Source organism: Protopterus annectens, chromosome 5.part1 (genome assembly GCF_019279795.1).
Source record: "Protopterus annectens isolate FY-2018-M chromosome 5.part1, PAN1.0, whole genome shotgun sequence".
Classification (NCBI taxonomy): Eukaryota; Metazoa; Chordata; order Ceratodontiformes; family Protopteridae; genus Protopterus; species Protopterus annectens.
Window position 1 is genome coordinate 554223202 of NC_056736.1, and position 17504 is coordinate 554240705.

General features: G+C 36.5%; 1 protein-coding gene across 2 annotated transcripts in view; it reads left to right on the forward strand.

The window, feature by feature from the left end:
• The window catches only part of RCBTB2 (RCC1 and BTB domain containing protein 2), a 1132258-nt gene that overhangs the window by 753572 nt on the left and 361182 nt on the right, over positions 1-17504 (forward strand). For both annotated transcript variants that reach the window (XM_044073172.1, XM_044073173.1), the window contains exon 9: positions 4867-4993. In XM_044073172.1, the coding sequence (XP_043929107.1) occupies positions 4867-4993 (127 nt within the window). The remainder of the gene's footprint in view (positions 1-4866; positions 4994-17504) is intronic.

Here is a 17504-nt window from a genome sequence, read left to right on the forward strand (position 1 = left end):
CAATACATACACTGTGATACCTTTCTCCTCTCTGAGTCCCAAAGAGCTCCACATAAGACTCATTTATGTTATTACATTATATTCTAGATCACTTCAATAACTTGTCTTACTCCATAGGTTCATAGGTTGCTACTAGGCTATCGGCCCTAGGGTCTATACAAGCCTAGCCATAACAATTCCCTGGCTATTTCTTCCAAAATATTTACTACCCTGGTCCCCTGTCTAGCAACAGTTATCATCATTTGATAACTTTTGATTATGTACCCAAACAAGTCTTTTCAATACCATCCCCAAAGCAGAAGTCATGGAAACATCAGCACAATCACTTTTTGAAACATGTTTATAAACTTAAAACAGGTTAGATACGATCTGATTCAAACATCTACCTTCTGGAACCTGGTAAGCAGAAAACTCTCTCAAACTTTTTGCACATTTCATCATATACTTTCAAGTCAAGCCCTAGTAATTAAGAATTCTGAAGGCTAAAGTAAAGGAAGAAAAGTGTCTCTTACCAAGTCTGCCCAGCAGTTTATCCTCTTTATTCCCAGGCAATGGATTGGGGGTGTTGAGGAGCCTGTTTACAGCAGAAGAAATAGCTGCTGGATCAGGTTCAAGATAAGAAAAGACGCATTAGTTAGCCTGAGAGACCATTTATCTGCCTTTTTACATCCTGATGAGTGGGACTCAGAAGAGTTGCAGGCGACATTAACAGCATCCTCCAAGGCTAGCAGAATGGAAGGAATGGGTGAAGTATGTGGGGCTCCTTACTCTAATAAATTTAAGTGTCTGCCCAATTCATATGTTCTTTTTTTACTCTACTGGTATATCTCTACACATTCTCTCAATTTTGTTTGCCTGTAAAACAGTAGAAAATACTGCTTTCCTCTTTCCAGTGATCCTTTCACTTTACCTTCCCCTCTAGTGTCACTGACCTCCCCATGAATCAAGTCTTTAAACTCATTTATTCTCAAGTTCCCTGGTTTACCATTAAAATCCATCACATCTGCAGGCTTCTGAAAAGATTTTGTTGTTGTTTGAGCATATATTTTCATAATGCATGGATATAACCAACCCTAATCTAGCCCTTTCTCTTTACATGCTTTTATCACTGGAAACACAGCATTGTAGACTTTTACTGTGGAGTAATAAGTTAACCCTCGTTTGGTTTTCTGAATAGATTAGTGGTGATTCTGTTATTGTTGTTGTCCTTGGAAATCTGCATATCGAAGAAAGTGGATAGCAAACCAACGAGAGTTAACTTATTACTCCACAGTAAAAGTCTGCATCCTACAAAAACCAAGTATAATGTAGTGAAGTCCCAAAGCTATAGATTAGCTCGAATTACCACAGAGATGGAACCATTTTTGAGAAACCTGAACAACTTAGAGAATGATTTTCTAGTGAGAGGCTATGAAAGTCAGATGTTAAAAAACATCATGGAACCCATTATAGAACTGAAAAGGACTGAAGCACCTTCACTGAACCTCCCCAGTAGAAAAATGTTAAGTAATTCCACAGAGAATTACAAATGCAAAAATAGCTGCATCCTGACATACACTTTGGATTATCACAGTATCAAAAATATTATTGAAGAAAACTGGGACATTGTCACAGGAAACCCTTTTCTGATTAACATCTTAGGTGAAGCCCCATCATTTGTTTATAGGAAGGCCAGGAACATTAGAAATTTTGTTGAATTTAAACCTAGACCATGTGAGAAAAGCACTAAAAGATATGAAACTAATTATACATCTTGTATATTTATATTGTCTGTGGTAATTAGTCGAAGATAGTAGGTGGATTGGACACTCTAAATTGGCCCTAGGTGTGAGTGCGTACATGTGTGTGCCTTCTGTGGAAGGCTGGGCGCCGGGCTGACAACTCGACACTGTAAAAACTCCACTGCCAATCATGAGTGGACAGGTGATCCACTGTGGCGACCCCTAACCTGGAAAAAGCTGAAAGAAGAAGATGATGATATAGCAAGGTGATCGTTTTTATTGCCCTTATTTAAAGAAGATCATTAAAACCAGTGCAGGGGGTGACTGTAACATTAAAGTAATTTACAGGGCACAGTGCAATGAATGTGATGCATTCTATGTGGGCAAGACTGTCAATAAACTCAAGCGTAGGATTTCATGTCATCTGTCAGAAATCCGCTCTGGATGTAAAAATAATTCACTAGCCAAACACCTTTCTCTTCATAAAAGACACACAGGTTTTAAGTTCCAGATCCTGGATCGCATAGACATGGGTGATCTTGAAGGAGACATCACGAAAATTCTGGAGAAACATGAACTCATGTGGCAATTAAAGTTGAACTCCTTTAGGAAGCCTGGACTAAACTACTACTGTTCAATTAAAAGTGCACTGGAACTTAGAAAATTGCCACATTGTTTACATGACTAATTGTATTTTATTTTATTTTATTCTACAAATTGGTTTTAAATACCATTTAAATCAGTTGAAATTTAAGTGTATATTTTGTTTCCATCATCATACATATATTTTTTTTATTTTTATTTTTTTTCTGGTTCTCTTTTTTTCCACTTTATTCAAAATGATGGTAATAACAATACTAACTAATTGTACAATTATATAGGTTTTTAGGGTTCTTGTACACAGACCTGAAGAAGTCTAGAAGGACGAAAGTGATCTTTGTTAACAATAGGTTATGAAAATAGAAATTGATTTTTACATGCAAAATGTATATGTATGTATTTATATATATTTTTTGATTGCCATATGAACTAAGGTTGATATATTTCAAGCCATGTAGTATACTGTCTTGGATAAAATCACAGACTTAATAATCTACTTAGTAATTTGGTTAAATAAGAGGTACCACATCATTATAAATTTTATTTAAAGTACATAAGGGTTATATATTATTATGACAGCTACTAGGTAGGGCAGGACCAGTTCGAATGTCACACTGATGGGGAAAGGGATGTGAATTTAACATGTGTACCAATAACACTTTGCTTTACAGCACAATAAACCACTCCCATGCCTGATAAAAAGTATATATATATCTAGAAAGCTTGTGAGGAAATTATTACTCTATTTTTGTTTTACTTGGATCACTTGTCTGTGTACTTAATAAAGGATTTTCGACTGGAAACAGACTGTGCCTGCCTTGCTTGGATTACTTTCGGATACTTAGTAATGCTGTACAATTATATATTTTCTATTATTACTTATTATTTTGTTTTGACTTAAGACAAGTTTACGTTCGCTACTTCTACTATTATTGTCTGATCTGATTAATATACAGTGATTAACTAGAAATATATGGACTGAAAATCTTCCACACAGAGAAGTTTCTTACACTGTTTTGTTTTTGGACCCACTACACTTTAGTGGGTTGTTTTGAGACTTCGGGGATACCACGGAGATTACTTGTCTAATGTGTGATTTACAGATTGTTTCTTTGGAAGATCAGACATGCAATTGTGTGTGTATGTATGTGTCTGTATAATATGCTTACATGTATATTAATCTATTTGCATATATGTACATATATAGATGTACAAATACTCAAGTACATATGTGTAGATATGTCTGTGTAAAGATTTGTATATTCTTGTATATTTTGTATATTCTTGTATATCTCTTTATTTATATATATATATATATATATATATATATATATATATATATATATATATATATATATATAATCTATGGTTCCACTTGAAAACATCGGAAACCCATAACATCTAAACCACATCTAAAACTCATAACATTGCATCTCAAAACATTGAAAATTACAAAGCAACTATAAATAACATCCCACAGAGGTTTTACTACGTTTATGCAGGGGGGCAAGCCCCCCTACACTCCCCATGTGGGGGGCTCTGCCCTCCCCACAAATGAAATATACCAATTCCGAGGTTGCACTACAGTGTGGGGGGGGGTTAATTTCCTAACCCCACTGTAGTGCAACCTCTGAGTTGGTATATTTAATGGGGGGGGGGCTTGCCCCCCTGCATAAACGTAGTAAACAGTGTGTGGGATGTTATTTATAGTTGCTTTGTAGTTTTCAATGTTTTGAGATGCAATGTTATGAGTTTTAGATGTTTTGGATTTTCGATCATTTGGTCTTGTTTTGAATTTAGATGTTATGAGCTTTCAATCATATGAAGTGGAACCATATATATATGTATATATATATATGTATATGTATATATATATATATATGTATATATATATATATATATATATATATATATATATATAATGTATAAATATGTATGGACCTATGTATGAGTGCTTGAGAGTCTGTGTTTGTATGAAAAGTTCTAGATTTACTATCATAATATTATGGCCCCCACATACAATTTTTACCATTTGGTTTGAATGTTGTTTGGGATATTTTGCAGGCACATTAATCCTTTATGGGTATCAGTTGGATTTAAAGACCCTGTGTTTATGAAGTATAGCCAGACTATCCCCTTATGCTGTGCCAATGAGGTCAATAAAAAGGCCGAAACATACATGTCCACATCTAGTGGAGTTTCGCTTTATTGGCCTGAGTGTAGGCATAAAGACTTTATAAGTGTAAAAAAAAAGTCATTGACATTCAGAAGCCATGTAGCTGAAATACTTGATGTCCTTAAGGGGTCGTTTGCATATATCACATAGGCCTCCATCACAGAATGTATAAGGTATCACACAGTGTTAACTTGGCTTTGTTTTTCATGCAGTTTTTATTGAGGGGGAGATAAGTTACCAGAGACCAATGGGAAGGAGATTTTGATATTTAGAAAATAAACATGTTTGCTGTTGGTGTGTTTCTCATAATTTCATATCCCTGGAAAACATTTTAAGAATTTCTTTTTTTTTTTTTGTGTGTGTATGTAGAGCTTGAAGACCATTTAACAGTAGCCCAGTCACTGAAAAAACAGTTTGATAATCCTGAAACTGCTGACTTGAAAATTCTTGTGGATGGGAAGCACATTCATGTTCACAAAGCACTTCTAAGGATCAGGTGAGGCTCAAGGTCTGCCTTTTATTTCTGCCTTATTCTTAAAAGGTTTTGTTGCATTAATTACAATTGATAATTCTCTGTTCATATGTGAATGATTAGATCTTACTTTAAGATACTTGTAGCAGGTTCGATATAGAATTGGCAGTCATGTGACAGCCAGGACCCACTATTTAGAGTCTTCAAGTCAGCCTCCTGGGGACTTCTGCTGTTAAGGCTTGTGATTCATACAAGGTGTAGGGCAATCTCCCAAGCCATTTCCATTTTCAGTCCATCATTTCCATTGGATAGTTTAGGCGTGTATTTGTCTCCTGTGGCCATTTCATTATTTTCACTGAACTAGTATATGTCTTATGCCCCATTTTGTGTTTCACTTAAATGTTTTATTTATTTCATTTGTTGACTGGGTAGAACTACTGGGCCAAACCCTTTTACAGTGGTGGTACTGAAAGAAATGCAGATGAAAAGAAAACTGTACACATGATGAAATAAAATAGTACAAAATGAGGATTCTGTACACATGATAAAATAAAATAGTACAAAATGAGGATTCTATAAGATAACAAAGCATATGAACATACAATCTCATTTGGACAGGTATGCAGTTAACTGTATTACACTGCTCATATTGGGTCTATATTACGTTGCTGAAATCAAAATTCCGGTGAACACCTATTCAGCGACACTAATCAGCTAAAATTGTTTCGGCGCTTCGCTGAATGTACTAATGGCAAAGACATATCTGGCTAACAGCAGACCTTTGCCCTTTCTTCCATTGTAGTGCGGTCTTGGAGTTGATATATATAGTTGGGGGGGGCTCCCCAAGTTGGGTTAGTTCATTTCATGAAGATGGTGGTCCATTGTTCTTTGGGCAAGTATTTCCTTGCTCGTAGTAAATTCAGCGAATCACTGACACGATTTTAGCTGATTATGTGTCGCTGAGTAGGTGTTCACTGGAATTTGATTTTGGCGAACTAATATAGACACGCTCATATTGAGTACATAAAGACAATAACTGTTAAGGAACTACTTTACCATGTAGTACAGCAGAGTAGTAAACAGAATGGTACTTTCAGTAAGACTTTGTTTAGCAGTTCTGTTATGTCTGGATCAGTACATGCGACCACACTAGTACAGAGGTGCAATTACAGCAGCATCCAGCAAATCCCAAGTTTGTAGAAATAACTGAAAGTATGCTTAGAACCTGGATTTGGGGTAGTAATAGTTTGCTCAAAGTATTACTTTCTTTTCAAGATGAATCTTAAAGGGAAGCAACGCACTTTTTTCATTTATGCTGTGAGTGGAGGAGAGATTCTGTGTTTTCATCCCTTTCTATTTTAGTATTCACTGTTTCTGTATTTCAGAATGTGAAATGATTGTGTTCCTTTGAGTTTCAGCTCATGGTGGTTTTGCATTCACTCAGCACTCTTGGGATTGCCAAGGTTAGGGGTGAAGTTTATCATTTCTAGTAGTCTAGTTATTTGCAACTGAATCAGTTTTTATCATCATATTTGCTCCTTTTTATTTTATTTGTTTTTGTAGAATTAGAGAAAGCATATAACAGGGTGCCTAGAGAGGAGTTGTGGTATTGTATGAGGAAGTCAGGAGTGTCAGAGAAGTATGTAAGAGTGGTACAGGATATGTACGAGGGTAGTGTGACAGTGGTGAGGTCTGCGGTGGGAGTGGCGGTTGCATTTAAGGTGGAGGTGGGATTACATCAAGGATCAGCTTTGAGCCCTTTCTTATTTGCAATGGTGATGGACAGGTTGACAGACGAGACCAGACAGGAGTCCCTGTGGACTATGATGTTTGCAGATGACATTGTGATCTGTAGTGAGAGTAGGGAACAGGTGGAGGAGACCCTGGAGATATGCTCTAGAGAGAAGAGGAATGAAGGTCAGCAGGACTAAGACAGAATATATGTGTGTGAATGAGAGGGAGGATAGAGGAATGGTGAGGATGCAAGGAGTATAGGTGGTGAATGTGGATGAGTTTAAATACCTGGGATCAGTAGTTCAGAGTAATGGTGAGTGTGGAAGAGAGGTGAAAAAGAGAGTGCAGGCAGGATGGAATGGGTGGCGAAGAGTGTCAGGAGTGATTTGTGACAGACGAGTACCAGTAAGAGTGAAAGGGAAGGTCTACAAGAGGGTAGTGAGACCAGCTATGTTATATGGGTTGGAGACGGTGGCATTGACAAAAAGGCAGGAGTCAGAGCTGGATGTGGCAGAGTTAAAGATGTTAAGATTTGCACTGGGTATGTTGAGGGTGGGCAGGATTAGGAATAAGTATATTAGAGGGTCAGCCCAGGTTGGAAGGTTTGGAGACAAAGCCATAGAGGCAAGATTACGTTGATTTGGACATGTGAGGAGGGATGCTGAGTATATTGGGAAAAAGATGCTAAGGATGAAGCTACCAGGTAGCAGGAAAAGAGGAAGGCCTAAGATGAAGTTTATGGATGTGGTGAGAGAGGACATGCAGGTGGTTGGCGTGACAGAGCAAGATGCAGAGGACAGGAAGAAATGAAAACAGATGATCCGCTGTGGCAACCCTAACGGGAACAGGCAAAAGAAGAAGATGATGATTTATTTATATTTTCCTCACTTATTAGACACCAGTAATGTGAAATAAACTTCCCATATTTATATATAAAATGTTCAAAACTAGAAACAGAAACATAACTTCTGAAGTAACAGAAAACTTCTCAATAAACATCAAGAAATTAGCAGCATTAGTCTTTTTACAGTATTGTCTGAAATGAGTAAACAGATGTAACAGAATTGATCAGTTCACCATGGCCAGTACGTTACAAGAATAAACTATACCATTTACAGCTGTCTTTAAACACACAAATGAAGTATTTAGGAATGCTTAAACTGTTTATCCCTCTTGCTATTAATGAGATCCAAGGAGTGCATTTCCTTAAAAGCATGCCTTTAGTGTTTTTGAATATAGGATTTAATTTCCCTCTACACAGCTCATTGGTCAACCCAGAGAGCTTGCAGTTTTGGGGGATCCGTTTTTTCCATCACCTTTATATGCTAAGGCTGAATCTCTTAGGATAACTCAGAACTGGAAATATTAATTCCAGTAGAGGGATATTTAAAGGGTAAGTTAGATATTGAAATATGTTTACCAGGGCAGAGTCTTTCTGGGAGATCAGTTATTTGGTTTCTAAAAGTTGACAAAATAGGATAATCTAAGAAAATGGGACAGATTCCAAAAGACTTGCTCTTAGTTGTAAGTGACCTACTCCAATGTAAGCCTGCCCCATTTCAAAAAGACTTGCTTTTGGTGTAAGTGATTTACTCCCATGTAAGGCCCTATCTATAAAGAATGCTTACAGTGGGAACCAAATCCCAAAAGACTTGATCTCTGAATAAGTGACTTATTTCTGGTTTTAGTAAGTCACTTGCACTGAGACCAAGTCTTTTGGGATATGTCACAGTGTGTTTCCAATACCCTACTTGTGGTTTTTGACTCTCTCTGCAATAAACATTGTCCCTAGATGACGTTTTAAGTAACTGTTTTCAAGTGTAAAAAAAATTTGTGCAAGCAGTGCCACCTGAAAAAATAAAAATGGAACTTTCGGGAAATGGTAACACATGTATAATGCTGTACTATAAATGTCAAAATCTTTCTTCCACTGTCATATTCACTTTTTTTCTCCCAGTCCTTACATAAATTGTCATATTTCTGATGATAATGACCAATTAATATGCACAACTTTTGTTCCCTTAGACCTGGTATTTAAAATTCACGCTACCTTCGGACGGTTCTCTCCTGGCTCTTTTAATTATCTCAGTTGTCTACACCTCCGGTCTAACTTATAAAACCTTAATATGTCCCTACCTTATCTGTTGCTGATTTAAGAACTCTTCACATTTTAACTAAGTTATTAACAGGTGATCACATTATACTCCAAATAAATGTTTATTTACCCATTGCCGAAAATTCATATCCCTAGAACCTGTGATAGACTCAGGTTTACTGATACAGTGGATATAAAAAGTTTACACACCCCTGTTAAAGTGCCAGGTTTTTGTGATATAAAAAATGAGACCACAATAAATCATTTCAAAACGTTTCCCACCTTTAATGTGACCTATAACCTGTACAATTCAATTGAAAAACAAACCCGTTAGGGAGAAAATATAAAAATAAAAAATGCACAATAAGCTGGCTGCATTAGTATGTAAAGTCTCTCATCTTCAGAGCTATTAGCATTTTTTGCACATGTGCTTCAAACATATACTCTAATTGGGATTATAGCCGAATGTATTCTACAGTGGCTTCCTCACCAGAGTGCAAATCTGCTGCCTGTAATTCCTTTAATTTATTCTCTGTCCCTTGCATTTGTTTATTTTATTCCTTCTTTTTTTGGATTAAATACTTGCATCTTTTCCACTATCTGCCTTTTTTTTTTTCCTAGTGCTGCATGCCTTGAGGCTTGTCTGTTTTCATATCACAATGCAAAGAAACATATTGCTGGCTCAGCCCTCTACTGAATTGTTCAGTGTTACACACACAGTTGTCTAATCCAAGTACTCTGTCATCATGTTCCTTTTCTACCTTTACAGCAAATGATAAAACTGTACAATCTAAAAAATATATATTTCTGGTGGTCTCATCATGTTTTAAATATCTGTGCTTTGTTGGCACAATACTTTTATTGATTGTAGAATGAATGGGATCTGTATGAAAGTATAACTTCCCATCTTTGTTTCCCTTTTCCTAATAACCTCAAAACCTGTTGCCATAAAATATATTTCTAAGAACTTCCCCAACATTGGTATTGCTCTTACCCTGCATAAAATACCATATTCCTGACACCTGCAAGGATTATCAGACCCTCTTTAGATGTGATCATGTCTCTACAGATCAAAGCTATCGTTTCTGCCTTGTTGCCTGGAGGGATGTAAAGGTTAATAAGGGTTATTGTTGAGGTCCTAGCCAGTCTTTTGCTGGTTGTATATCTACCTCCTGATTCAGACAATTCTCCTTAAAGCAGAGGAGGACTCCCCATTTTGATTAAAATACAAAACACCCTTCCTTCCTAATAAGAGGCTCTTGAAACAAACTGAATACCAACTCTAGCTAGCTGTATGTGCTCCATACCTCTCAACCTGTTAGACAAAGAAACTTGGAGAAAGCTTTAAGTAGTGGGAGAGCAAAGGCCCAAAAACAGGGACAATTTTTAAATACTGTTCCTACAAACTTAGAAAGTTGATAGAATAACAGGTTTTACATTAGCATGAATTTTCTAAAGTGTATGACGTCTGAAACTCAAATGTCTGTTATTTGCTGACTTCAATCTTTAATGATTTGCCAATGATTCACCAGAAATCCGCAGTTTAATAAGACTAGACCAAAAATGTGAAATAAGAATCTGGACATTCTGCAAAAATCTTTACAGTTGAAGAGGTATGGGGTGCTCTTTCCTTGAGAAGGGTCTTCTGTAACAGGTTTATTGTGGATGCCTTGTGCTTTAAAATGTAAATATATTGCATCTTTTTATGGGGAAATTCAACCCATTAATGATCCGGGTTACACATGCATAAGTCATGTTTTTCAAATTCCAAGAATGTAATGTTTTAGCCTGTCCAGTAGACCTTTCCATAATGGTATATTTAGGAGTATTGTATAAAAAAGAATATTTCAATATCCAAAAATATGACTCTGCTGTATTCTGTTCATAAATAAAGGCAAACATTTACAATGATTTCAGAACCCGACACAACTGAGAACCTGATATTAAGAAGAATGAAAAATAAAGCACCTTCTGAGAATATTTATAAAATATCCAAAAAACAAGTATTAAATACTTAACCCAAAACATTTTGTGATCTGGTCACTGTCCCAATTTTATATGCAACTGCTTGTTGGTCTCTGAAGTAGTGCACATGAAAGGGCATGTATTAGAAGGCAAAATGTCCATAATATCTATAACCATGTATTCTGGGGGGGGTCAGGAGCAGGTGAGCTGATAGTGCAAGCATCCTCTTAACTTTCATCCTGTGGCTGATCAGTGGAAATGTTTAGTTACTGTTCCTAGTTTTGCTATACAGCTGGTGACTGTTAATTGGTGAGGAGGCTGCTTCTGAAGTAGGAGCAATATTTTGATCTGAATCCTTGACATTCGTTTCAAGCTTACTTCTTGCCTCTGCAGAGTCTAAGAATGATACTAGGCCATCTGGTAAAGCCATCTTAAAATCTGCAGGGTAAATGAATCTACATTTGTACAGTGAGCCCTAGTTTTAGTGCTATAGTCAGTCATTATCATGAAGCATGTGTAAACCTTCCAGTATACTTCCTTGGGGGTAGTTAACTAGGCTTAAAATGGCACACAAGGGCAGTTAGCCTAATACTAATCTATCAATCTGTCAACCTGATATCCAAAGTGCCTTCCTAATTTTCTCTCACTTTCATCTCAAAGGTGGGAAGTTTTATCTGGATGGGTCTTGGTCTAGCCTTTCTTCCAGACGTAGGACTGTAAAGATAGTGTGCACATTCTGTACTCTGTTCACCACTGTTGATGCCTGACCACTCTGAGCTTCTCTTTCTTGAAGCCTGTGCAATCAAACCCTTCTGCCCTTTCTTTGACACCAGACATTTTAGTTCTAAGGATTCAGTAATGGCTACCCAACCCAGCAGTTCTGTTTAGTGTGCTCTGCTGTAATTGATCTGAGTGGAGCATAAGTGTATTTCTATCTCCTTCATTCAGACTTCATTTTTCTTGGATATGTTAGTTAACTGCTGACTAACTTTCACTAGTTCACCCATAATAATAATATTTACTGTCAAAATGTCAAAATCCCCTGCCCTGCAGACACATTTTTCCTTTGAGATCTGTTTTGCCTGAACAGGAGGCCTTGACTGCAGAAGTTGACGACATAGGTTGGATACATTTGTTTGTATTCCCCTTGCAACTTTTTTTTCTCATCCAAGCATTGCATCCAAAAAGATTTATAAAAGGGTAAAAGTTAAGTTTGTATCAGGCATAGGTTAACTTTTATTTATATTGGGATAGTGCTGATCTAATATATGTTCTTCTAAATCTCCATTCTGACCAGAAGTGCATCTAAGTCTCATTTTAAATTCTTGTGGTCCACCTCACTCTATTTTAGCTTGTATATAAAGATTGACAGTACTGTTGATGTGGTCTTTTGGTCAGGCCTTTACTTTCTAGCTTTAGGAGCTTAAGGCTATACAGTGATCCAAGGTTTTTTGACTGCCTATGGGGTGGGGATATTCCCATTGTATTCAGTGGTACTGCTTAGCAGGTAATTGATGCTTAAAGCCAGGTTAATTGTTCATATGGCATAGTTACTATGGACTTTTTGAGATGAGAGTGAAATTTTTCTATGTTCCTATATTGGGAGAGTAGCTTTTCTACTTTCTTTTGCCTAAGTTGTTCTTGTGTCAAATGTTTATGTAAACTGTAGTTATCAAGAAATAGTTACTTAACAGCCTTTCTAAACTCATATATATATATATATATATATATATATATATATATATATATATATATATATATATATATATATATATTATCCAAATACTCCTTTATTTAGAGTTTAGCACTCTGCAGCCAATCCTCTTGTTGGTCTATGAAATCCTCCTTATTCTGCAATACATTTACCTTTGGCAACCCCATATAAATGCCTGTGCGCTTTTTCCATATCTATTTCTCTCTTATTTCTACCATGCTTTAAACTCAACTTTTCCCTTTATCCCTTCTGAAGAAATGTCTGTCTTACCCTTTGACTTTTGAATCATTTCCACTTTCTATTCCTTAACCTTGTCTTTTTTTAACTAATAAATAGGAAAGCACAAGTGTTTCATTTTTCTTCATTACCCTACATCTTTATCATAGTTTTTATTGGTGTATAATCTGAAATAATTACTTGATGTGTGCCGAAGCTATCCGTTAAATACACATTCTCCTGTGAAATGTAACTTCTGTCCAATCTAGCCCAGTTTTTTTACCTTTGGGAATAATACGTACATTCAATTCAAATTATTCTTATATATTTCTTCAGGAGTCTGTCCTTTTTTTGTTGCATTTTCCCTACTAGGTCCCCATGTTATGTCCTTGCTGTTTCAAATTAAGTTCCAGCCTCCACCCATAAATAATCTCTGCTGAAAGCTTATTATTTTCTCCAAAATCCTCTTCAGCTCTGTAATAATTTTTTTATGAAATATGAATGCATGTCAAGGTAATACTCCTCCCTCGCCAATACCCCATTACTACCAGAACTCTACCGTTGTTGTCTTTTTGTCCTCTGTTATCAATGTTGGAGCCAGTCTAGCAATCAGTGTTGTTCTCGTTTTCTTTTGTCCCTGATATTCTGCTGTGTATATAACTTGAACTCAATTTTTTTCAAATTTGCATGTTAATTTCTGTCCAAATGCATCTCCTGCAACATTGCTAAACTACTTAGTACAATTCAATGCTCTTTGCTTTTTATCTGTATTGGTAAGGCCATTTGCAGTCCATGATAATACTGACACAGTATCCATTATGATAGAAAGTTGTTACTCTCACCTATTATATCTGACAGTTTGTTCGAATGCATATTTTCAACTTTTAGACTACATGCACAAACTAATGTTTAGCATGTTGATCTATTACATGACTTCTTCCGTCTTATCTCCATTTAAACCTATCACATTTTCAAGAATTTTTGCTTCAATGAAAACGTCTTACCAAAATAACTTGGGTTTTCATAACCCTAAACCCCTTTTTAACTTAAATGCATAAAACTATGTATATTTTCAAACAGTGAAACTTACCCCACCAGAAAGGATTGATGTGAGCACCCTAATATATTACCTGTTCTCAAATTAAGGTTACACATGCAAAGGCACATAAGAGTTTGTGTTCCATTTTACCCTAATTGCAGTCTGTTCTTTTTCTTGTTTCTGTTACCTTCACAGATGTGAAAAACATCAACGCTTTTGGTAACATTAACTTTTACCTGCAAGAAAAAAAAATGCCTTGATTACTTTTAAATGAACAAAATTGTGCACTATTATGTCAAGTGCATTAAACTACTAAGGTTGTTGGGGTGCCAATTACTTGTATAACTTATTCACTTCCCACAGTTTCAGATATCAGTTATTTTTTTCTGAACTGCTTGCCAATATGCTTTTAAATGTGAATTACACTGTTCCATGTGCATTTGCTCAGCAGACTGTTTTCAGACCTTTCATGACTTCTCTTGTCTGCTTGTCTTCAAGTAAAAGCAGCTGGTAATGAGGAAAAAAAAACAGGCAGTAAGTTTGGGGAAGAATATTTGCATGTTTCACGTAGTCCACACTGTCCAAGTCTCTCATGATTAATTACTTGTACCTGCAGACTTCTTGTCTGACACCCAAAGCCTTTGCTAAATACAAAAATAAAACTGCAGTTGGCCATGTCTTTCAACATTTTATCTTATTATTTTCAAATCCTATTTGCTGAAATAAAACACCTTGTCAATAGCTTAAACCAAGGACATTAATCTAGATATCCATCTCTGTGAAAACAGGGATAGTATTTTGTTAATTCTACATGTAATGTGATCAACATACTTTTACCCCTACAAACCCCAGCAGCCCAAGATCACAGTGTTATATTAACTTTATTGACTTCTGTTTAGCCTTTCATATCTTGCTGCAGTGTAAAGTATGGATAATGAACAACTAAGAAAAAAGTACTTACTTTGCTTCTTTTAATATCTTTAAAGGAAAGCTCCACTTTAGAACTCAAACATGTTTTATGTTGTATCTTTCTTTTTTTCTTGGCTATTTTAATGGCTCAAAATCACTCCAGGCACTTCTTTTATAATTTTAATAAGTTTCCCACAAAATAGCAGTCGATGGGGCCTGCCAGGGTAATGTGATCTTGTTTTCTTCCTTTCATTCCTCCTTCCCAGAATACATTTATGTCCTCTTTATGAGTCATGTTAGACATAATGAAGTGGTGGTCTTTTCTCATGCTATTAAGAGAGAATAGCAGGAGTGTGAAGCACTGTCATCTAAACAAACCTTCTATAACAGAGCTGCTGCCATGTTTCCTTGATTGAGCCTCATTTGTGTCTGTCAGAGCTTGTTCTGTGCTATAAATAGCTGTTAGCTACTTCCAGCAAAACAAAGTAGGTAAATATTAGGCTTTTGTAAAGGGATCTTTTGTAGTTTTAAAGGAATTAACAGACCTCCCACCACACTTTCATCCTGAGGTATGAAGACTGTCACTGCAGTAAATGATTTACTGCTGTTAAGGGGAGAAGAATGCAATGTGTAAGGACTGACTTAGTCATTGGGCATCTCTTACCATTGATCTGTGTACCGGGTATGCATCCATCTCTGGAAGGATATCACAAGAAAGCATAAAAGACATTTTTATAAACAGTATCAGTGCACCTCATTGACATGGCTGCCACCTGTCTTTCCTTCTGCAGTACAGTCTCGTCCTTGGGGTGGGGTGGGGGGGGGGGCAAATGTGTTTGTGGTACTTTGCAAGAATATTTGCTGACTTTTCTCTAAATGTCACAGAAATCGATACTACGTTTGTCATCTTAATATGTAAAGAAGTATAAATAACTAGCATTTAAAGCTTGGCATTTCAATACTGTGATGCTTATGTAAATTTGTCAGAAGATGTGACAACTCCCTTTAAATCCCTAACTTATCTAATTGCTTTGTTTTGCTATGAAAGGCATGGCTACATAGGAAGCAACTGTGAATCAGTTTTAGGTACTCCTCTCTGTGGAAAACAGTCTCACAGCTTTCTGTCTTTTTATAGCAGCAGGATTAATTGCCTGTCTAGGATTGACAAGAACACTTTACAGGATGAACTACAGATTTCTCTGTGTCTGTCTGTGGTATGTTATGCAGTCGGAGACAAATTCATCTGCAAAGTATGTGAGAAGTTAAGCTTAAAAATGTAGGTGGGCTTTCCTTGCCTTTGATTTCAAGGTAAGGAAATGAAAGCTTTATAAAGTACAAGCAGGTTTCTGGTACCTACATGATACTGGAACCATATCGTAGGGAAGAAAGCAACCTAAGGATTTAATTAAACTGTAGGAGAGAGTGGAGTTTTCTTTAACATATGCAACAGTAACTGAAAAGGCACCCCACCTCACATTTTAAAATACCCCAGGCTGAACGCTGTACAAAGCTGCTTTACAATGTAACATGCAGTTTACATCATGAAAATAGCATACAATTTTTAATAAGAACAAAAACTTTTACTTATTTATTCATTCCCTTCATCGTCATTCTTCATTATCACCCCCCCCCCTTCCCCTATTTTTTTACATCAGGTTAGGGTGTCTCATCAACTCTCACCATAACTTTTAATTCACTGCCATTCTCCTGCCTTCTTCATAGATCTTCTCTCATGCAATCCATCCATCTCTTTGCTAGGTGCCCTTGTTTCCTCTTGTCTTCTTCCTTATTTTCCCAAATAATCTTCACAGAATTACCTTTTGTTTTCAGGTGCATGTGCCAAAACCACCATAATCTGTTATGTTTACCTTCTGTACAATTGGAGGTACTTTGACTTCTGCTCTGACCTGATTTCTTTGTCTGTCCCACAGTGGGCATCATGCTACCCATCTCTGAAATGTTAACTTAATTTTCTTCAGTGTCCTCCTAAACATTAATGACATAAATGGAGTATGTGCTTTATAGTTCATCCACCAGTATAACAGTCAACAGAATTCTAATCTTTCTCAACCATTTTTTCTTTCAAAGACACTTTTCCATGTCTATTCTTTTGTCTGGTGGGACTGAAGCTTTATAGTCTCCCATTTATTCACTAATTTTAGGGCTGCTAGTCTACTTCCTGATCATGTCTGTCTCCCAACAGCAGTTTCTGGTTCAAGTCCAAGGTTCTCATAATTCTTGTATTCAGCTCATGTGCTTCTCTCTCTATCTCTTTCTCTCTTTTCTCAACCATTTTTCTTTATATCAATGGAAAATTATTTAGTTCAATGGAAAAAGCTTTATTGATGAAGTCTATTTGTGGACTTCGTTACTGTCAAAATAACGAGAAGTTTTTTCTCTTTCTGCTTACTGGCCCAATCTTAGTTGAATAAACCTTTTTTATTTCCTCCTTAGCCTGTTCTGCACCACAAAATGGCTTTGGTCTTCCAAGAAACTTATTCTGAAGACAGCTTGGTACAGCAGCTTGAATCTCAGTCTGGCCTGTCAACATTCCTTCATTACTAGGATAAACTTGAATCTAATAGTGTTTGTTTCCATCCAGTTCAACCACCTTGACACTTTTCAGAAGCTTGAATCCAGGGCTCTGACTCTTCCCCCTACCAGTAATTCCCGCTGTTCCCCAGGGTACCTCAAATCTCGTTTGCCACTTTATCTAGAAGGACATGGAATTCAAAGGCTATGATTGTTAATTTAACAGTGTGTTTCTTTAGCTTTATAAATTAGAACCTTTACACCTTTATACCTTCATACCTCTGTTTCGTCTGTAAGAATATTTATCCCCTAAGGACATCTCTTAGATATT